The 23,306-nt window shown below is 33.3% G+C and overlaps 1 protein-coding gene across 1 annotated transcript; it reads right to left on the bottom strand.

Annotated features, from left to right (window-relative positions):
- Positions 1-1,825: 1,825 nt before the first annotated feature.
- Positions 1,826-21,527, bottom strand: LOC133171707 (ankyrin repeat and SOCS box protein 3-like). Its single transcript, XM_061306501.1, has 16 exons — positions 21,388-21,527; positions 20,861-20,959; positions 20,180-20,332; positions 19,486-19,743; positions 19,054-19,234; positions 18,084-18,835; positions 17,547-17,718; positions 12,156-12,310; positions 10,623-10,784; positions 9,535-9,650; positions 8,708-8,779; positions 8,276-8,489; positions 7,856-7,942; positions 7,647-7,755; positions 7,063-7,139; positions 1,826-1,908 (listed from the first exon to the last, which is right to left on the bottom strand). Exons 1-16 carry the CDS (start codon positions 21,482-21,484, stop codon positions 1,826-1,828), a joined length of 2,787 nt encoding a protein of 928 aa, XP_061162485.1. The 5' UTR covers positions 21,485-21,527.
- Positions 21,528-23,306: the final 1,779 nt, after the last annotated feature.

Raw genomic sequence — 23,306 nt, 5'->3', positions numbered from 1 at the left:
TGGGGAAGTACAGTAAAACATAGTTATAGCAATCATGCTTGTAATGAATTCACTCTCACAGTGAAGTAATTTTCATTCCCTGTGGTTTTAAAAAGTGTTTTGAACTGAATGGATATAATGAATTAGGTCTATAACAAATCAAAATTGTTGGTCCCTGGCACTTGGCTATTATACATATATTACATGGCTTCCAGGGCAACATACCAGAATATTTGCCCGAGGTGACAGGAAAGCCCTGGTGTGTTATGTCGCCCCGGGGCCATAAAACTTAGACGGGCTCACTTTTGATCTCAGTCTCACTTTTCCACTATTAATTTCTTTGATAAAAGTGAGACTGAGATCAGAAGTGAGCTCGTCTAAGTTTTATGGCTCCAGGGCCAGGGCTTTTCTGTTAAAGAGGGGCAAATATTCTGGTATTATTGCCTGAGAAGTCATGTAATATATGGTATATAACATATTTTACTGTATACGGGTAGTCAATATTTGAGTTAATATACATGTAATCCAGAAAGAACATTATTTTACCAAATCTTCAATTTGAGCCTGACATAGTTAAAAACTTGGGTCAATGCCACTGCTCATTTTTTTTTTTTAATACTTAAAGTAAAAATGACATAGGTGCAATAGAAGCTAGATTAGAGGTGACAACAAATCATCTTTACTGATTTTTACATTTGATCATTTTATTTAGAAACTTTGTCAAAAAATCACTTCTCCCCCCCCCCCCCCCACCCCACCCCCAGCTGAATATAAATGATATTGAACCAAGGAAAGAAAATACTACATAAGTGCAGGGGGCAAACTTACAAACTGATCACTAAAAGGGAAAGGTACATGTACATAAGGAAAACATCTGAATATTGTTTTTAATTAAAGAAGCTTTAGTATCATTATTTATACAGTCAAACCTCATTATCTTAAACTCGATGGGACTGAGAAAAAATTTCCAGATATCCAAGGATTCGAGATTTCAAGAGTAAAATACTTCAAGATTTAAAGTGGTTGGGACTTCCAAATCACTTCTACATATCCATGGTATTCGAAATATCAGTGTTCGAGATACCACAGTTCAACTGTATTATTATGACTATCCATTGTACCAAGAGTGCAGTTATTATCACACTGGCTGTTTTCAAGGTTACACAGACAAACCAGATCAGTTGAAGTGTTAAATAGAAATACCTTTTGCATTGTTGTAAAACCCACATTTGGTCTCAATGAATAAGACTATCTGTGGGTTTTGGACAATGTACCTTCTTCTGATGGTTTAAGAACTCTGAATTATATTTACAGTGTTTGATTGACATAACAGCTTTCAATTTCAGTAAAATTTTATTCTATTCAAAATTCATGAAACTATGTTTCCAAAATGAGCAGAGAACAACAGGTATCAAATTATATCATTTATAAATAAGGAAAGTTGATAAGCTTGGGATGAGTATATGATTTTTTCCCCATTTTTGTTTTATTTGGAAAGTTTCATTTGCATTAAATTGAGATCCCATATGATACATAATTGTATTCAGTAACATTTATCACAATCCTAAAGACAAAGGTTTTTACAAAAATATAAGAATGCCACAATAATGGAATAATACCCCCAGAGACAAAGCACTGATTTAGTCATTCAGTATACCCTAGCTTGTTTTTCATCAAATGCATTACAGGGCATTGACAACTCATTATCACTCCATTCATTGATTTTCATTTGAGAAAGGAATGCTCATAAACAAACAAGCTATTTATGACCAGTTTCCAAATATGGATGTTATTTTTCAATTAAATGCTGGATATTTATAACATTACCATACCAAATACAGAAACTTTACCTGATAGTTTTGGGCAAACTTGTGACATCTAACTTGTTTTCTAAAATGCACAGTTTACATAGGGTTGACAATGAGGGAGCTGAAAGAAAAAAAAAACAAGGTTATATTATTTCATTTCAATGTCAAATACGAGGGTTGTCCGGTAAAATCATGGACAAAGCGTTTTTCTCCAAAAATAATGGGCACTGAAATTTTCAGCAAATGTTTATTCATCATATTTAAGTACATCTCAATTTTTTTGATAAAATATAGACAAAAATAAAGATTTTATTATGCTTAAATGTGCACAATTGGTATGATCAAAAAACCAGGGTTTGATTAGCGAATACACAAGTATTATTGAAATAAAAGTATAAAATAGATAAGGTTGGGGTAAAAATTATCCTAATATTTTTTTATCCACTATCTATTATTTCGTCTTTTGTAAAATATCAAGGCATTTGCTTAATTTTTGGCAGTTTCTGGAGCATTTGAAATGGGAAAGTGGTAAACGCAACACAAAAAAAAAATGGTGACGTTTGGTGACGTTATGGCACACCGAAGAGCAGTTCAGTTTGATTTAGATGTAGTAATGATGCCCTAAGAAACTTTAAATGACTACAGAAGAAAAAAAAAATTTAACTAGATCTTTAGTATACAAGTGAAATTGGAGTTTTCTAATGGGAAGCTTTTTGATTGGGTCCCTGGCTAGAACAAAACGTACGGACAAAAGCAAAAGACGCTGTCATTGTAGACCGTCGATATAAGATAGCCTATTTAGTTGAATGATAGTGAGAGTACTGTCCATAACTTACTAATAAATCTTCAGAAGGTTCCATGTGTGTGCGAGATTGGTTCCTCGACTGTTTATGGAGGAATAAAGGGAAACTCAAGTATGTGCATCTATGAAATTTCGGGCTTATCCAACTTTTTTTTGGAAAGAGGAAATGTGACGCTGCTTTAGACACTTTGATGTTATCATCTGTGCACCAATAACACACATAACATAAAGTCTCATAGTTTGTTTATTTGAGCATATATCTTTTTGAAATTTGCTATGTATATGTACTTTGATGAAAAATGTACTAAAAAGTAGTGAAAATTTTAGAACACAGTGATGATTATTTTTCACTCTAGACAACTTGTCCACGATTTTACTGGACAACCCTCATACTTTTTAAGATGACTTAAGTTTATTGTAATTGATAAGGAAATTAAAGGTATTCCTGGCTACAGCTTCCTGTTACACACTGAAAAAGTAAAACTAATACTATAAATTGAAAAGGAAACCTGCCAATTATACATTTTTTTTTACAAAGATAATTTATTAATAAATTAAACTAGCAAATTCCAAGAATTTTCAGTATCTTAGTGGATTGGATGCAATTATTTATGGCATATTGTAACTGTCTTGTTTATGTGTCCTGTCTTGTCTTGGCATCATGCAAAAAGACAAAAATTATTGAATTATTAACAGTTATGGCAAAGATTATAGCTTCTCAAAAGTACCCCAGTACATCAAACTTCAAGATCAAGGTCATAAGGTCAAAAATATTGTAATACAATTCAGAAAGTCTTTTTTGCAATGTAGCAGTAATGTTGAACTCCCAAAAGGTCATGAAAACAACCTTAAAATAAAAAGGCCCATGGGTCACAATGCTCACCTGAGTCACCTTGGCCCTGCTTTTTGTAAGAACACTGACCCCACTCTTAAAACTCTGGAAGGGCATGATTTGAACTAACTTGAATCTAATCTACCTCTGGATGCTTGATTTTTAATATAACTAATCTTGACCATGCTGTTCTTCACAAGATTTTTTAAAAATTTAAAGATTTTTTTTCTTTGATTCTGTATTGTGGTCCCATCCTACCCCTAGGGGTCAAAAACTTGAATCTACATGACCTGTCAATGTTTGCATATTTTAAAAATCTAATCCTTACCCTATTATTCATGAGAAGATTTTTCTCTATATATTCCCATATTAAACTTTGAATACTAATTACGTTGCCCACCCCCCTCCAGGGAAGGGGGTGGGTTTGAATAAACTTAAATCTACTCAACTTGAAAATCCTTATGTAATAATACAGGGTTCTTCATTTGTTCAAATTTAACCACAAAGGAAGCTGGATGAAAATGAAATGCTCAAGTACATGTTTGACCTTCCAGATTTCACTTCATCAATGGCTGATTTCACAATTTCTTTTCATAGTAACTATAGCAATTTTGTTGGTAAAACAAAAAACCACTATAGAGAATTCTGCATCTTATTTTAGTGTACAACTGCATCAAGCTTTATTGAAATCAGACCAAAATTATTTGGAAAAATAGCATTATGAAAGAACTTCACCAAAAAATTCTATTTTAGTAACCATGGCAAGACCGTTCTTTAAGATCAAAAACTGTTAAATAGAATTATGTGGCTGAGTTTAGTCTACTTGTGTACCAAGATTCATTGATTTTAGTAACCATGGCAAGACCATTCTTTAAGATCAAAAACTGTTAAATAGAATTATGTGGCTGAATTTAGTCTACTTGTGTACCAAGATTCATTGAAATTTAACTAAAACTGAAAGCATAGCAGCATTTTGAAAGAAAAAATGGTTTTAGACACACAGACAGACTTAACATCTTGATGATGACCTACTGTATGTGTATATATAACTGTATTTTCTATCTTTTTTCTTGATTTTTTCTATTACACTGAGTTATCTCACTAATTTTTCCTCCATAAGTCAGGAAGCTTTCACATAAGTTTCATCTTTTATGATTCAGTTGTTCTTGAGAAGATTATTTTTTGACACCCATCCTATCAGTGGGGGTCTTTGATTTTTCTTGGTTATCTCCCCTTTCAAGAGGACATGCCCCTTTATTTGAACAAACTTAAATCTCCTTTATCTAAGAATACTCTATGCCAAGTTTTATTGAAATTGGCACAGTGGTTTTGAAGAAGATGAAAATTGTGAAGAGTTTACAACAATGATAAAAATTGACAATAAATTTAGACCAGAAAAGCTCACTTGAGCCTTTTGCTCAGGTAAGCTAAAAAGAAGGAGAAATCTTGCTATAGAAAATGAATCTTGACTACTACAATTTCATGAATAAACAAGATAAATCCACAGGCACTTGGGGTATGGACCCCCCCCCCCCCTTTTCCATTTTTTTTTCTTTTTAAATCTGGGGTCGAGTCACCTTTTTCCTATTTTATATTCTAATATGCACTGTATGTTATCAATAATGTAACTCTTTTATCTCTATAAGCTGTTTTTAAATATATCATTTTCGACTCTCCTTTTATGTATTAGTCGAAAACGATATATTTAAAAACAGCTTCTAGAGACAAAAGAGTTACATTATTGATAACATACAGTGCATATTAGAATATAAAATAGGAAAAAGGTGACTCGACCCCAGATTTAAAAAAGAAAAAAAATGGAAAAGGGGGGGGGGGTCCATACCCCAAGTGTCTGTGGGTAAATCAGGGAATTTATGTCCCTGGCTTAAGGACAAAAATTAATTCAAGATATCACCCAGAAATATACAAGTTTTTGAACTTGACCTTTGACCCTTACATCTCAGAATCAATTGGGGTTAGTTATAGGCAGTATTGAAGTTAATTTGGAAACCATTTTATTCCATACCATATGTGAACTTATGACCTTGACCTTTGTCTTCAAAATCAATAGGGTCTTTCACAAGTCAGAGTGAGTCATCACCTAAGTTTCATTGCAAAAGCAAAGTTATAATCTGGAAAACATTTTATGAAATACATGAATATATGAATTTCTGATCTTGGCCTTTGACCTTTTGACTTCAAAATCAATAGAGGTCTTCTTAAAGTCACAGGATATAATGTTATGAAATTTTACTGCAAAAGCTATAGAGCTTTTAGATATATCATTCAGAAACTAAAGTGAGTTATTTTATACCATATTTACATGTAACTTGATGATCTATTCATCTTTTGGATCAAAATCAATAGGGGTCTTTGAATTTTCAATTAGAGAAAGTCATCACCTAAGTTTTATCGTATTAGCTCAAGGAGCTTAAGACCATTATATGCAACATATGAATTTCTGACATTAACCTCTGACCTCAAAATCAATAAGGATCTTTTTCAGGTCATAGGGAGTAACATGTACATGTATATGAAATTTCATTTCAAAAAATTACTTTTATAAATATCTAAAAATGAAAATGCTACAGACAGACAGAAATATGGACTGATTGGCAGACCAACAACCCATATTAACCCCTGATTATAGAGAAGCAGGGGAAGACAAATCTGAAATTAATATACATGTATTGTGTTTTTCTTCAAAGTTCTTATTGTAGTGTCCTTGTCACATTTGAATGTGCCCCAAATGATTTTCATGTGAAATTCATGTGAAAAAACACAAGTTTCACACAACAACTTCCTGTCATGTGAAATTAATATGATGGAATTGTCGTGAAATTCATTTTAGTGCTCTGTTCACATGACTCTCAAATGAAAAATTTCAGGTAATACTGTAAAAGCAGAAATATTCATTGGGGATTAAATTTCGTTGTTAACAATTATCAATGAAATTAAATACCGCAAGAAATTTTTATATGACTACCAGTATATATTGAATAGGATTACTTTCGAAACAACAAAATTAAATCCCCACAAACCTTATTAGATGACAAATCAAGGAAATTTTATCCCCACAAAAATTTGTGCTTCTACAGTATTCACACAAGTCTCATACTGTGTAAGTTGGCCCCTATTATGAGATGAAAACTAAATCAGAGATGACATCATGGTAATAACCAATATAATGGACCTCAGATGACAGCTTTGTTAAAATGAGTATTCATTTAATGATTTTATTTAAATGCTTTTTATGATCTTTGTATGCCATCATTAAATCTCTAATATTCATATCGTCAAAGGTGATTTGCTTTGAACAAACGTAATTTGAGAGTTATCGTACACCTGCAATGAACAAAATTGTGCCCTTACATGTATGTAAGTACAGGTTCTTTTTTTTCAAATTTAAAGCATAGCTCTTACAACTTTGGATATTTCCTCAATTCCAATATATGTTACTCAAGAATATAATAGAAGGGAAACTGGTACACAGGTATATTTGATCCAAAACTCTTTCTCGTGAGAAACTAAGTTGTCTAATCCTTCCCCCCCCCCAACACAAACACACAATCAATAAATTTTTGTATTTAAGGATCCACTAAATTTGACAGATAGCTAATTTATATGGATGGAAAACTTACAAAAGTCCAGAACATGAAGATCTGAATGATCAAAGAGATCACCTTCTGAGGGTTCACTGCTCTCTATGTCGGCTGGGCTACAAAGAACACATAACATTAGAATACAAGAACCATAGCATAATCTACAGAAGAAGAAAAAGTTTTAAAATGGTCCCATGTAGAAGTCTATACACCCAAATACTATGACTGTAAAAATGTGTATATTTGAATTTTTTTGAGACCAAAACTTCAATACGAGTGAATTTACTGTGCATCACATTTCATTCACAAGAACTTCCTTTGAATGAAATTTCACAAAATTAACTTGTAATAAAGATAAAGTTCTCATTAATAACACTGGGAAGTAACTCTAATAACTCAGTAAGTTCAATAATATTTCTCACAAATAAATACTAAGCTCTTTTCACTTACAAATAAAGTCATGCAAAATATGTTTATATATACATGATAAAAATATATGGAAATATATCCCAAAAATCAGTATAAACCACATAAGGTCATTTTAGTACAATGTTTACTGTGTTACATTACCCAAAGCAATAAAAATCATTTTAGATGTGCTATGCAGATAAAAAAAAAATCACCTTGTTCCTCCAAATAAATAAACTTTGTCTCCTATCACACAACAGCACTGTCTTCTTCTTGCTGAGGGACCTTGACCTTTAACCTTTATCATTGACCAATGCATTCGAACTACAAAGAGTTTACATCAAAAGAAATTGAAAAATGAAGTGTCATCGATATTTATATTAACTTGTACGAAATAATTGCCACTGAATCAATTATATCTTACCTGGATCAAATCTGAAGATGTCTCGGAAATGCAAATCATGGAGTCCATTATAACCACCAAATATATACAGATTTCCTTTGTACACAACTGAAAAATCCACACACACAAAAAAATGTTATATATCATTTAATGAGCTGCAAGATAAAATATTTTAGACAATTGTTTTTGTTTTTTGTAATGTATGTGCTTTTAATATTTCAACATTATTTTCTGTATGAAGACTTCAATCACAGCTATAAAAACCCTTTAAGTGGCTTGGTCCTAAAATCATTATTATAAATCAGTGATTAAATGTTCAACGTAGAAAATAAATTATTAAAAATGCATTGCTTTGACACTTATGCTTTTTCCTTTAAAGTGGCCACTTTGAGTCTTGTAATGTCTGTTTTTCTCTCCTAAAACCTGCAGATTAAAACTTACATGCTGAGTGACTCCGCCTCCCAATGGGTTGAATCCCTGATGTCACAGGTTCCATCCATGTAGACGTTGATGTATCAAATATCTGAATTTTATTGCAGTATATTTCATGATTGGTAAAGATTTCACCCCCGTAATCACTACGACCCCCAAACACATACATCAGATTTCCTAATCCTGTTGCTGTGTGAAAGTCCCTCCAACGAGCTGGGACCCCCTTTCACAATAAAAATAAAAAAACACATAGTCAGAAACATTTACTAAAAACTACAATTTCAAGCACAAATCTGATTAGTACTAATTGGATATACTGATGCCTTGACTTTCAGGGTCTTTCTGACAAATCTGTTTACTAGTATATATATATTAATTTTGTCATTTATCTCAATATTCTTTTGCATAATAGATAATCATTAAAATTCTGAAAATATATACCTTTACACAAATTGGTTCCCATGAGAATGTGTTCATATGTAAACAATGGATTTCATTTGAAAAACGGTCAATCTGAAATGAATAATTCAGCATAAGAGTGTTTATAGACTTTTAAAATCTATGGATGGACATTTCATTAAAACCACATACCAGCAGAGACTTCATAGTCTGAATGTAAAATAGTCTCTTTCAAAATAAGTCTGATCATTTTTAAATTGTTTAAAGAGCAAGGTAAATTTATAAAAGTGACCTGACCAGTGTCCTGGTCTGAAAGACTTTTTAAAATTATTTAAAAACCTGAAATGTACAGAGTTCAGAACATATCAAGATAAATTCTTATATAGTTTAGAATCAGCTCATAGCTATTTCTTCATTTTTCAAACAAAATTTACTGTATGTGTAATTAAAAAAGCGGGCTTCATATTTTAGCGGCTTTGGTGCAGACAGCGATGCGCTATTCCATGATAACCATTAATAAATGAATTCAATATGATGTTTTTCATTCACTTGCTTCGATCTGCCATTTTATCAGGCCTCGAACATCTAGCCCGATTTAAGTTGTTATCTATTTCACCAGGCAATAGGCCTATATAAATGTATGTAAATATATACCCATGTTTAATGTGATTTATTTTCACTTTTAATTTAAATTCAATTTTAATATAAAATGGGTTATCAACACTTGCATTGTCACTTGGACCATTCAGTACACATACAGTAATTTCTTCTTTCTTTAGCTCATTCAAAATATTGAAAATATTGCCCAACATATTAGAAGCTATCTGCACTGTTATTGATTGAATGATACATGTGGCTCTGACTCTCACCTCTTCTTCATATCCACCAAATATATACATTTTATTCCCTATAACACAAGCTGAATGACCATCTCTAGCATTAGGAATGTTTCCTTTAACCACTGGCTTTGACCACTTCAAGGTAGCTTAACACCAAAAGAGAAAAAAATACTGATGTGCATTTTTAAGTATAGGATAAAAATAGCCCTACCCTTGGGCCTGAAACCTAGACCCATGGGACAGGAATTTCACAATGTTGGTAAAGAGCTAGTTGCTCATTATACATGTACAATAATGCCAAAAATTTGCCTGTTAAATTTTCAGGAATATAAATGAAGAGGAAGATGTTTAATTTTTTACTAGTGATGTAAGCTGTTTTACATGGTATATCACATACATAGAATATCTTAAATTGCCCTTGAAATTTTATTTGCTAGCAAATAACCAAATGTAATGTAAAAGATGAAGATAACAAACAGTGATCAATCTCATAAATACAGTAGACAAAAGGAATCGAGAAAAGGGCAAAAACAAGGACCCCTGGAAACACCATAGATGGGATCAGGTGCCTAGGAGGAGTAAGCATCCTCTGTTGACTGGTCATACCCACCATGAGCCCTATGTATTGATTAGGTAGACCGAGTTCTCAGTTATCAAATTTAGTATAATGATCTAACAAATGGTATGAAACAGTTCAGACAAATTACAACTCAATGATAAGTTGTATTTACAAACAAGGTTATTATAACAACTGTAGAATTTGCAATTAGCTGACTTTAAACAGGGTTATACATTGAAATCCTAGTGACATCAACTTTTTTGTCAGTAGCTTGCCTCAGTTTAACCCAGAGCATGCTCTTGGGAATTGAATCAGTTGGGAGACATAAATACCATATGCAAGTAATGTTGGAATATTACTACATAAATAAGGAAGTTGACGATACAAAAGCAATGTCTAAATGAATGAAAACATCTGAAATGCTTTCACTATCCAATACCAAAGTTTCTATTAGTTAACAAGAACTTATGTTGTAGTGATTTAATTTTCATCTCTTTTTTTTATTTGAAGAAAATTTTTTCCAACCTTTTGATTATTCTAAAGTATATGTATTTCTTACCACTGTCAAATTCATACAAAATGTTACAGGCACCATCCTTGTCATTTCTGCCTCCCCAAATGTAGGCACTGTACTGGTACCCCACACACGTGTGTCCATACCGCTGATAAGGGACATTATCCTGGTCCTCAGCAAGGGGTATCAGTGTCCATCGCAAGGATACTATAGCAAAACAAAGAAAAAAAACATCAAAAATCAAATTTTATATGTGTAGTAGGAAAGGAGGAATGAATAAAGAAAATATATGACTGGACCAGGAATCTAACCCAAGACCCCTGAGTCACTATTCAGGTGCTCTAACCACTGAGCTACCCAGGCTGATATACACTGTCCATAAGCTACTTCACTCTACACATGTAAAGCTTTCTTCATCAATTTCTTACCACTATTGCCAAACCCCCTAACTCTGTCCCTACCCTATCTCTGTCCCTTTCAGGAAACTCTGCACTGTTTTGTAATTAAATGCGATTGTGATGTCATTTTTTACATGCTGAAAATCTACAATCAAATGCCAAGAAATTATTACAGTCAAGTTCAACAATGCATCAAAAATAAATAACAATTACACCTGATCTATTGTATCTATCATATTTCATGTGGAAATCAGTAAGCACTTTTTCCTTTATGCACTATTCCATCGATACCTCCGACACATGCTTCAATATGCGCTTTTTTTACATGTCAGTCATATTTATGAAGGTCTTTACCAAAGGATTAATATGACACACCATATTGTTTAAGGCTAAATATATTTCATTTTTCGTCTCAATTTACCCTAATACATGCTACACGTTGGAGATAACGTAACGTGATGTTATTACATATAAAATACGCTATATTAAATAAATGTTATTTTTTCTGTTGTTGAAAATTTTCCTAAAATACAATTTAATACTATTTTAAATCTTCAAAACTAATTTTCTATGTTTACAACTTTAAGCTGAAGGGAGAAAAAACTAAACTGGAAAAAAATGTCTGATTAATACATTGTCATATTGTAGAGGGCCCTGGTGATGGAGTTAGGGTTCATTGGACGTAATTAATGTACACGGATGTGATACACATTCTATATACAGTAGTTTTGTATAAGCCCAATAACTGAATTTTTTGTTAGATAGTTTTGGAAACAATGTTTAAGTTCATTACTAAGTGTAGCAAACAAGAAACAAATCAAAAAATAATTCAGAGAGTAACCTGGCATGTTTTTCACTTATGGTGACAGAGTTTGGGCAGTAGGGGATACCAGTAAATAAGTATGCCGTCAACATGAAAATTTCTTTGGCTAAATTTTGAGAATTTTAAATATCATGCCATTTGTATTATGATTATTTTGTGGAAATAAATAAATATAGGATCTCCTACAGCTTGTGATTGTTTATGAATTTTATCCAACAAGTTGAGTGTTTATTTCCTATCTCCAAGCCTCTTGACGGGATAAATAACACACAAGTTGGATAAAATTCATATCCAGTCATATTTTACTCTATCAGTTATACACATGAATTTAGTTTAGATCAAAGAGACTGTGATTACTCGTGTCCAGGACATGGATGTCCATAGGCCGTGTAGTTTCATAGTCTTCTCCAGTACAATAGCCTCCAAAACTGTAAATCTTGTCACCAATAGCAACAGCTGCATGATTGACACGACGGGGCCCGCCCTCTAGATGCACTGTCCATCGCTGCATCCTCTGAAAAAAAACACAAAACATATGATATATAGGCCTAATGTAGAACATTAGGCATCATCAGCTGATCATAGGTCTACATTTAGTTAACTTTGTTTTGATAAATAGAACTAGTTTAATACCATAGTTCCATCATATTTATATTTATGAATATCATGAAATTTATTGTAGATGTCTGGTAATGGTTATGCAATTCTTCTTTATTTACGCGAAATGCATGATATATGGAATGATCTGAGGAAATTCGGATTAGTGAACAAAACAATGATAAGCCGTCGAAATTTTTCCCTGTAACTTTTTAAATCATATTCTCTTTATAATAAGAATGCATAGAATGAGTGATTTCTTACCACTAAACTGTTGTTTGATCATAAAGTATCTTTCTCAGCTTTCTGTCATAATAGGATAATGTAAAATTCGAACCCGGAACATGCACATCCGGAAAACATTGCATACTTTGTTAGTTCGCCAATAAATCACCGGTGTTCGAATTGTTCAAATAAATAAACGAAAATAAAAGAAATTATGTTATGTAATGATTGAAATTGTGTCATAATTGAACATGTTACACGTGATCCCCACCCACACACGTCCACCAGACCCCAAATTATCTAAAATAAAAATATTATTCAATAAGTTCCGTAATAATAAATATGTTCTGTAAGCTGTGTAAAGAAACCTCAAAGAGGTTAATTCACAGTGCATCATAATTTCAGATCTTTTTAAGACGTTCCCACGAGTGAAATTTTCGAATGAGACAATAAACAACACAAATTTTCGACTGAATTAATCAATCTTTTTTCACTTTTTGGGGAATATGTGTTTATTGTGATTCAAAAATTATATTGTACCCCGAAGATCTTGCATATTCCATCTAACTACCACCGAAATTAAATTCCCACTAAATAATCAAAATAAGTCTCAGTTGACCTTAGCTTGCGCGGATCTGAGAGGGGAGACCCCCACCCCTCCCCGGAAACACGGAACCCTTTCAGAATGGTAAGGAGAGTCGTGCATGCAGTGTTCTCCTACCCACCCAACCCTCTTCCCCCAACGACAAAGGATTATTATTTTTAGAGTCTGACACATCTTTTTCATATTTGGATATTTTACTAGAGAAAGACGTTAATGGTAATCTAACAACCTAGCTTTATGATAAATTAACGTGATGACTTTAACTTTTCAATCTTCAACTTCCCTTACTTATGCAGCAATATACCTTCATCACCTTCACCTGGGTGTATATCTCTCAGTTGATTCGATACGCAAGAGCATGCTTTACTTATGAACTATTTCTAAAACGAGGTGAGTTATTGACAAACAAGTTGATGAAACAAGAATATCAGCAGTCTCGTTTAAAGTCCTCATTTCCTAAGTTCTATGGTCGATACAATGACCTTGTCAGCTAATACAATTTATCATTTATTCAAATGCGGACTTGTGTTTTTCATACTAATTGTTAGGCCATTATTTACACACTGAATTGTCGACGGATTTTCCCGTTATTTTCCGATCATGACAAGGAGCACACGGCGGGTGTGACCGGTCGACAGGGGATGCTCACTCCTCCATGGCACCTGATCCCACCTCTGATGTCTGATGTTAATGGACTTTTGAGCTTGAATACTGTTCGTTATCTCCATATATTTCATGTTTGGACAAGCTGTTATTTTATTTATTTATTTTTAGTTTAGAGAGGGCCGCGGGTTATTTATATATTTATTTTTAGTTTAGAGAGGGGTCTGACATCTGTTCTAGAGAGCTGATGTGGACTACATTACAACAGCCCCTAACCCACCCCACCCCTTGAAAAAAAAATATCGGGTCCGCGCCTGCTTAGCATGTATTAAGCATCATGATAACTATTGCTATACTCATAATAACGCTCTTATGGTCCAGGTGAAGATTAATATTCAACATTGAAAATAATCCCTTTAAAATGTGTGTTCCCAAATCAAACTTTAATTTTCTCGTAGTTCTCACTCCATCGCATTGTTTCGGTGCATTACTCAGTAACACAGCCATTTTTTATTTAGAAAAACACCAATTCCCAAACGAAGTCAGAAAAATAATCTATGCTATCGCAAATATGCTACTCACAAAATAATCAACTTGTATAAACTGTATGAGTTCTTCATCTCTAATTTCTATGAATGAAAAAATGAATTTTATGAAGAGGGGATTTTTTTTACCAATCAAGAAGATTTTTCATGGAACGGGAAACAAATTGAAGACTACAGTAACCAATCTTATTAGTTTCATCATTGATATTTAATCTTTTCTTCTTTTTCTGCGTGATTGGGGGGGGGGGATTAATTTAAAATATATTAAAATGTTTTATGGAATATATTATTGTACATGATTTGAATTTCCGGGGAAAAAAATCACATGCACCGTTAAATCGCGTTTCTGGAGTGTGTTCGAATAACTGCCATTTCTGGCTATATGAATTTCCAGTGCATTCCCCCCCCCCTTTTTTTTTTAAAAAAGAAAAAAAATCTGTAGAAATATTTAAGCTTTCTCCATCGATGGAAATTGAAAAAATGATCCTTTGTCATTTGATACACAAAGACATCAAAGCAAGATATTCTGAATACTTCTTTCTAATAGGACGTTTCAAATGCAGAGCCTAAAATCGACATTTCAATAACAAAAGTTCAGATATGAATTTTAACTGAATTTTCGTGTCCTAATCATATAAATTTTTTATAAATTATAGAATTTAAATGTTTTCGTTTTCCTCTTTAGACAGGGTATAAGAAAATGAATACAATTAAAAATAACAGATATGTATTTTCCACTTTCAATTTTTTCATTGGCATGACTTTTTGTATACATTGTACACTGTACCAGGCCCGTAGGAAGCAACTTCAGTTGGGGGGGGGGGGGGGGGGCACAGCCATACATTTTTCAGTTGACAGTTGAGGGGGGCACTACCCAAAATTTCCTGACAATTAAGCCAAAAAAAAGTCACCAGACATTTTTTTAGAGGGCACAAGCATATAGTATCTGTGTTTAATAGTAATCTATGAGCGAATTTGTTGCATCTAAACTAGTTCAGGTTTTGGTTTAAGGTTTAAATCTAGTTTTTAAACTGGTTATAAGTTTCGATCCGGTTTACCTTGGTAAAACAAATGAACAGTTTATACAAGATGGCATCTAAAAGATGCATGCATGATTAATTATATTAATATTAATCATGTTAATTGGAAATCTGAAGCGGAAATAATGCTGCTGATGAAAAAAAGAGATAGAATAGCAAGAATTTTATGACGTTTTTCATGTGCATTTACAATGTAGAAAGAGCTAGAACATATTAACCAAATTACACATGCAAATAAAGTTAAAATCTTTTTCTTTATAAAAGAATCCAAGAAATTATAGTTTATTGTTCCTTGTTTATCTTACTTAAAATGCAGTATTTATATTTATAATGCCTCAAAGATTCATCAAATGATCAATTTCCACATTTTTAACACATGGAAATATAAAAACTCAGGTATTTATAATACTACTCTTTAGATTTCCAACAATAAAACCGTCTTTACAGTAAGTTCTACAATTTACCATACATGTTAAAGTTTGTCCAAATGATTCAAAACTTATTTTTGAAAAGGAAAATTTAACATTTTCTGTTCATTATCATTGAACAAACACCATTACAATATGCAGCATTTATCTATTCTCTGAAGCCTTCTATAAAACATCAGAATGTGGCATTAAAGTCAAAAAGAGTTGTTTGTCCTCGAAAAAACAATCATTTATAACTTTTATCTTTATTAAAATAGTCACCACCTTTCATCACCGCCATACTGGAATACTTCCCGCTCTTTCGTAAACCGAAAAAACCACCATCGGAGGTGGTTTGGTTGGTTTAACGAACTGGTTTCAGTTACAGCAGAAACAAATAGAAAACCGGTTCTGGGTTTAAACTAGTTTAAAACCAGTTTGTGGAACAAATGAACAGTTTACAAAACTGGTTCAAAACTAAAACCAGTTTTTGAGAAACAAATTCGCCCTATATAACGGCAAAATTATAGGGGGTACCCCCCCCCCCCCCGTTCCTACGGCCATGTTATTCATAAAAGCTTTCAGGTCCAATGATTAGAGTTTGGTCTTGCATAAGACATTTAATTTACAAATATATGGTTTGGACATCGTACTTTCATTTTTGTTGAAAATAGTATTTAACCACATTCAGTGGTTAATTAATCAATGAGACTTGTGTTTATAGTTTATTAGTCCCCAGGGGGACTATAGGTTTCCTTTGCGTCTGTCTGTTCCTCTGTCTGTCTGTCCCACTTGATTTTCGCACGTTTTTTTTTCTGAACGCTTGCAGATATTGAGCTGATTTTTGGTTAATAAGTGTATCTTGAGTTACTGATGAAGTTTGTATTTCGTTCCGCTTCAATGGTTTTCAACGGAATTACGACCTTTTTAATTTTTAGGAGTTTTCCGCAATTTTTTCCTAAACGCTTGTAGATATATTGAGCTGATTTTTGGTATGTGACTGACTTGCCCTTGATGAGTTATAGATCAAAATAACATTTTGTTCCGCTTCAATGATTTATTTTTATGGAAATTTTTAGTGGGAACCAGATTACACTTGCCGGTAGGGGACTGGTTTTGCTAATGCAATACTCTCAGAATGCTTGTTTATTAATGTGGTCACACAAACCTGAGTTATCAGATTAACGAAACTCTGTGCCAAAGCACAACTTGGCCATTACAATGTTACCATCCATTTTGTAGTAGATTTAAATCATGACTAAGAATGCAGCTAACACTAGGAAATTTAAACTTTTACACAGCAACATGCATAAATGTCTTGTTTTAGGACTTGAAGGTATCAGGAGATACACTGAGCATCACCTAAAGCTTTGCTACCAACAATATTATATCATCAAAGTCAAATGTCCTGTTTGTCTTATCAGTTTCAAAACTTGTAATATGTAGATATCATAAACTAACAATTTAAAGTATTTTTCAATTTCTGATTCAACATTTTGAACAATTTTAAATGCTAAACCAATTTGGTTTCAATATATTGTTAAAGTTGAAGAATAATGAATAGCTAAAATAATTTGCTTGCATGATTTAATTCAAAGTAATAAAAAGAAAATGACTTTGAATCAGCACAAGTTCACATTTTCCACTGTTCAAATTCTTCTTCATAGTAATCTGCTGACACACAAAGCTTGGAATAAATGTTCATGTCCTTCGCTGCATAGCCTAGCGAGTCCAATATAACCGTGCTGCCTTTTGGTCCATAGTCCAGAAAGAGGAGATAATCTTGCAAGAGAGCGGGGATCGGGAGGGACCTTATACTGTCTTCTGTGTACTGCTGCCTCCGAGCCAGATCGATCACAATGGACCGTCGACAGGCATGCGACAAGGAATGCGTAGAATCTGTAATAAACAAATTGTGTTATATTCAGAGCTTTGTATAGATCTGGAGAAAGAATTATCAAGGATCAATTAGATAACAACACATATATTTTAGCACTTTATTCTTTATATACAATGCAGAAACACTAACACTCTATGGTTCAATGACTTTTGCTTTAACTATGATAATTCTCAAAAAGAGATCTACACATGTAATTTATAATATGCACACAATTGCAGCATACCTTGCACAGCAAAATTTGAAAGAAATGGCCCTGACAATTGACAATTTTATAAAGGAATATTTGATAATCATCATTAGTCATTTAACCAGTTAAGAGTTATCTCTCTTATCATAGGGTCAACAACTTTCATGTATAACTTACTTTCAATGGTGTTGAAATATGAGATAACATCCTCATTGTAGACATGTTTTTTGAACTCCTGACCGATACATAGATTGCTACAAAAGCTGAACAGCAGTGTCAGAACAGGCCACAAGTTCACAGTCATTGTGCACTTGTTCAACACCTGATACAAGTTGTATTTGAACACTTCTTGGTCCCTGTCAATGTCTCTGATACATGAAACCAATTCCGCCTTTGATAAGATTAACTTGCATAGATACTTTCCAAAAATCTCCCGTTTCACACCATTGTCAGATGTCACTGTTAACAGAGTTTTTAAATCTCTCTCTATTGCCATAAGTGCGGTCACATTTCCATTTGCCAAGGAATGATAAATATTTGGGTTGGCTCCATGTCTCAGAAGCAAGTTAAATAGGTCACTGTTATCAGATGCCAGACTCATCAACAAGGGAGGCAACTCATCTGGTGTCTGTGCATTACAGGGTAGTCCTTTATTGAGTAGATACTGAACACCCACTAGTGACCAGTGTATTGCCACATGACACAGGATGGAGACATTTGTGCTGTACTGTAAGGTGGTAAAGAGGGGATTGGTGTGGGCAAATACTCCCAAGGGTAGCTTGGTCGAAATGTCCATTCCATGATCTATCAGAATCTCCAAGCACTCAGTGGTAGATGCCTGGGTGGCCATAATCAGAGGATGCATGTTCTTGCTGACATTTTTGTATAAGGAGTCTTTATCAGTGACGGGAAGCAGAACTTTTAGACACCTACAATACAACAACTGCATACAAGTATTGTCATACCATTTGTTTGTGGTTGTTATCGTGCTACTCTTAAAATTGTTTTCTTTTTTAATATTAACAAATATGCCAACTGCAAAACTTGCATAAAACTCAACAGGTTAGAAATACAAGTATTAAAATAATTGTTGTAAAATATATTTTTAGATTAATCACACTTTTCATTCAACTCTGTTTCTGCTGACCTTGGGTGTTCTTTATATATTGCAAAGTGTGCAGCCACTCCCATGTAATCTGTGACTGGAATATTTGGGTTGGCATTGTGTGTCAGTAGAAGTTTGATACATTCTTCATGCCCCTCCTGAGCAGCTATTAAGATGGGTGTGGCATTGTCAGTGGTGGTTTTGTTTACAGCCTCCAACTGACCTGACATAAAGAAACAGCAAATTTACTTTAACTATTGTTGCTGTACACATATTACCAGTAGTATGGTTGCATTTTCATTACAGTGTATTACATTTAGAATAAGTTCTCATATGTAAATCCATCTTCGCTAGCTTAGGGTTTCTGATACGAGTGTAGCGTATCAGAAAGCCTTGGCTAGCGAAGATGATGTAAATCTGGATATTTAAGTTCTTGACTGAGAATTCTCATTGAAAAACTCATAGATATCACACCTCTGTCTTTGGCACATTTCAGAAGAATCTCTAGACACCCCAGGTGTCCAAACTGAGCAGCCAAGAAGATAGGTGTCAGTTTGTGGTCAGCCTCCAGGTCTAAGTACGCCCCCAGATCCAAAAGGAGTTCCACTAATGCCCTGTACCCTTTCTCTGCAGCCAGATGTAAGGGAGAGTACCCAGTGAAGACCTGCCTGTTGACATCAGCTCCGTGACGTAGCAAACATTTAGCACAGCTTACACTGTTAGCACCTACAGCTGTAAATACATATTAAATGTAACAATAACAAGAGGCTTATATATCCTATAATGTTCACCTTAGACACAATAACTACATTGTAAATATAGATACATGTAAATGAAACTTCTTATCATAGCCATCAACTTTATGTCCATGAATTCAACAATTTCAGGTAACAGCATAAGTCAAGTTTATAAATTGCAGTCTTGCTATATTGCAGAAATGTATGTATATGTATTTCCAAGTTAAGCTTTGAAAACCTATCATGGCCCAATCTTAACCCCAGGGGCCATGATTTGAACAAATTCAAATCTATACTACATTGTGATGCTTGCATTCTAAAAAATTGGCTAACTGTAGCCCTGTTGTTTGTGAAAAGAAGATTAATTTTAAAGATTTCTTCCTATATGTTTCCATTTAAATGTTGATCCTCTTCTTCTGGTTCACACTTACCTTCCCACAAGGGAGTATACAGTTCATTGCTGGGACTGTTAACCTCTGCTCCACTTTTCAGCAGCAATCTTGTACATTGAAGATGTCCAGCCCTGGCTGCCAGCAGTAAGGGTGTCTCTCCTTCAAATGTCTTCCAATTCAAATCAGCATCCTCTGTTTTGAAGAGATCAACATAATTTGTGGGCTTAAAAAATTGCCAATTAAAAATTTTACATTGATGTAATAATCATATACAGAACATTTTATTTTTCAAAATATTTTATTGCCAAGCCTCTTAAGGGTCTAGTAAAATCCTCAAAAAGGACTATCATAACCATTTCTTTAAGGTTCATTGATACTCTGATAAGAGAGATAACTCTTTATGACATAAATTATTACTATTACTATTATTCACAGTCATTATTACTATACTATTATTCTTTTATATATTTGTCAAATTTGAAATGTCTTTTTTTTTTCCAATTTTGCCCCACAAGCTATGCTAGAATTGTTTGTATTTTACTTAAAAAAAGCATTTCTTTGGAAAATCATAAGAGTTAGAGAAACATTTTATATGAGTGAGCAGAGGGTTTATGAACCTTAACAAATAATTTTTTCTACTTATCATATGCATATAGTGCTCTCTCTCTCTCTTTCTCTCTTAAAATTAGACTTAAATCTGCCTTGGCTATGTACCGGTACCTTGTCTAAGCAGAAACTCCAAACAACCAGAATTTCCAGCATAAGCAGCCTCATGTATAGCTGTCCATCCTCTGTTGTCTCGAACATCATAAGGTTTTCCTGGAAAAAAGAACCTTTTCAAATCAGGAAAAATCTGGGAGAAATGTAGATGTCTATTTAGTAAGAGTGGCAAATAATTTTGCAACATTTTCTAATTCTATATGTCCATCCTATCATATATATGAATTGAACATGATTGTTAAGCATCAAAATTCATTTACAATTAATTCAATCTGAGATGACTATGCATGCACATAAATTATATTTTGTACTTGTAGGTATATGTTAACATCAAATTAATTAAGAATGACTTCATTATTCATTTCTATTTACTGATAGACACATAAATTTACAAATGAAGCTTTAATTTTGAAGGCATAACTACAAAAGTTCTTTCTATTCAGTATCCATACCCTTCTTTTTCAAGATTTAATTATCACTGTAATAAAGTAAAAGAACCCCAAAACTAAACAGATCTGTTTTCTGACCTTGCCAAATTAGATTCTGTAGGGATACCAGATCCCCAAGTCTTGCTGCTAATCCAACAGAAGAGCATGTCTCTGAATATGCCTCTGAGAAATCCATCTGCCTCCAAATTAGCTTAATTATTTGTAAAAGCCTTCATCACCTGGAAATAAATCAGAAATCAACAAATTTAACTGAACATAAAGCATTTCACCCATCTGTTAAGGCATTGGTCACACGGACTGAGTAGTATAGCTAGTTTTATCAGACTGTTTGATTTTATCAGTTTTAGAGGCAGGACCAATAGTTTATGGAAATTCCATTAAAAGCTAGGGCCCCCTATACACTAATGAATAATGTTTTTGGACAATGGAAAAAGTTTATCGTCTGTGGGTGTAAATATTGAGCTTATCTGTTTCACTTTTAACATGAGCACAAGCCATTTACCCACAGGAAAAATGGTAAGACAACAAAGTAATACTAGAATTGATGAGCAGAAATCACTTTTGTTTACTTGAACTGGGGAAAATAAATGATAATAAAGTGTTCATTGAAGATTTCAAGGGCAGGTCACTGCATTAAAAAACCACAGAATTAGATTCACTATTGTGCATTGTCTAGGAGAGTCTTTAACAAGCTTAATGTGCAATGCATAGCATTTCTACTGAACGCTAGGGGGAGGCAAAGAACGATAACTCTAAATCAGCGGAAGTTGTGACCTGTCGATATTTATTTGCTCGTGAGTTGACAAGCAATACACCGGGTCGCGAATTCTTGTAACGCTTCCTTGGTGTATGACATTGTCCGAACAAGGTAAATATAATTTCTGTAGGTTCTTAGAAAGCTATTTTTACTAAGATTTAATCAATTACAACTTGAAATGTTAACAAAAAAAACAATTTAAACGCACGTGTTATGAATTCGTCAAACAGAGAAAAAAATATTTGCAAAGGTATTTTTGCCTGCTTCAAGTTGCATCACCGATTAAAAGTTGCCAAATATAATTAGATATTTTTATGCAAAATCGCAATTTGAACAGAGGAAGCAATTTTTGTCACTTATTTTAAGTATATTGAAGCGGTGTTTTGGTGTTTGATTACCTCCCTGTTGTTTATAATTTTGTTCTATGTATAACATATTTTCACATTAGGTATGTTCTATGCATTTTCATTACTTTAATTAATGGCAACATCTGCTTATGAATATTATCATATATAGTAAATAAGTTTATTTTAAATCCACGACGTTTTTTGATGTTCTATGTTATGCTATACTACTACACCGAAACTGATTATAGATAGGAGTTATCCTTCCTAACGGAAAAATCATCTTTGCTGTCAGGTTAGATTATTTCCCTTGAGTCACAGATCGCTGTGTGAGGTAGGCTGTACATATAACTTGATTTTATGAAATCCAGAAGGTATTGAAGCAAATTTCATTTAGAATCTACAATTATATGGAGATAAACTAATGAAAAATGACATTTGACCTTATAATCTTTTATTTTAATTTTTAGGAAGAAGTGCTACAATGCAGTGTGCAAAGGTCCCAGTTTGATATTTCTCTTTAACACAAAGCTGTCACAATAGTGGTAAGATTGTGTAAATCCATTTCAAATTCACAAAGCTAGAAAACTTTATACCATTGACCATTCTTTTCCAAGACCAACTCACCAAGTGCTACATTGCATCACAAAAGATTTGAGTAGTTCTTAAAAGAGCACCGTTCAAAGAATGATTCGATGTATTTTTGACATTAACATATTTCAAAAGTTCAGAGAATGATAGTGATACAGTCTGAAATATTAATTTCAATCATGCAAATATTCGTCATAGTAATTCCTGACTTGTCTTTCAATCAAGCTACATACGTATCATTAAGTTACGAAACAATTGTTATTGCACTACTTACACATCTCACTTCCGCTTTGTATTCGCACAGA

This window comes from Saccostrea echinata, unplaced genomic scaffold (assembly GCF_033153115.1).
Source record: "Saccostrea echinata isolate AGI-Se365-2 ecotype Australia unplaced genomic scaffold, CSIRO_AGI_Sech_v1 ptg000002l, whole genome shotgun sequence".
Classification (NCBI taxonomy): Eukaryota; Metazoa; Mollusca; class Bivalvia; order Ostreida; family Ostreidae; genus Saccostrea; species Saccostrea echinata.
This window is presented reverse-complemented; position numbering and strand designations above follow the sequence as displayed.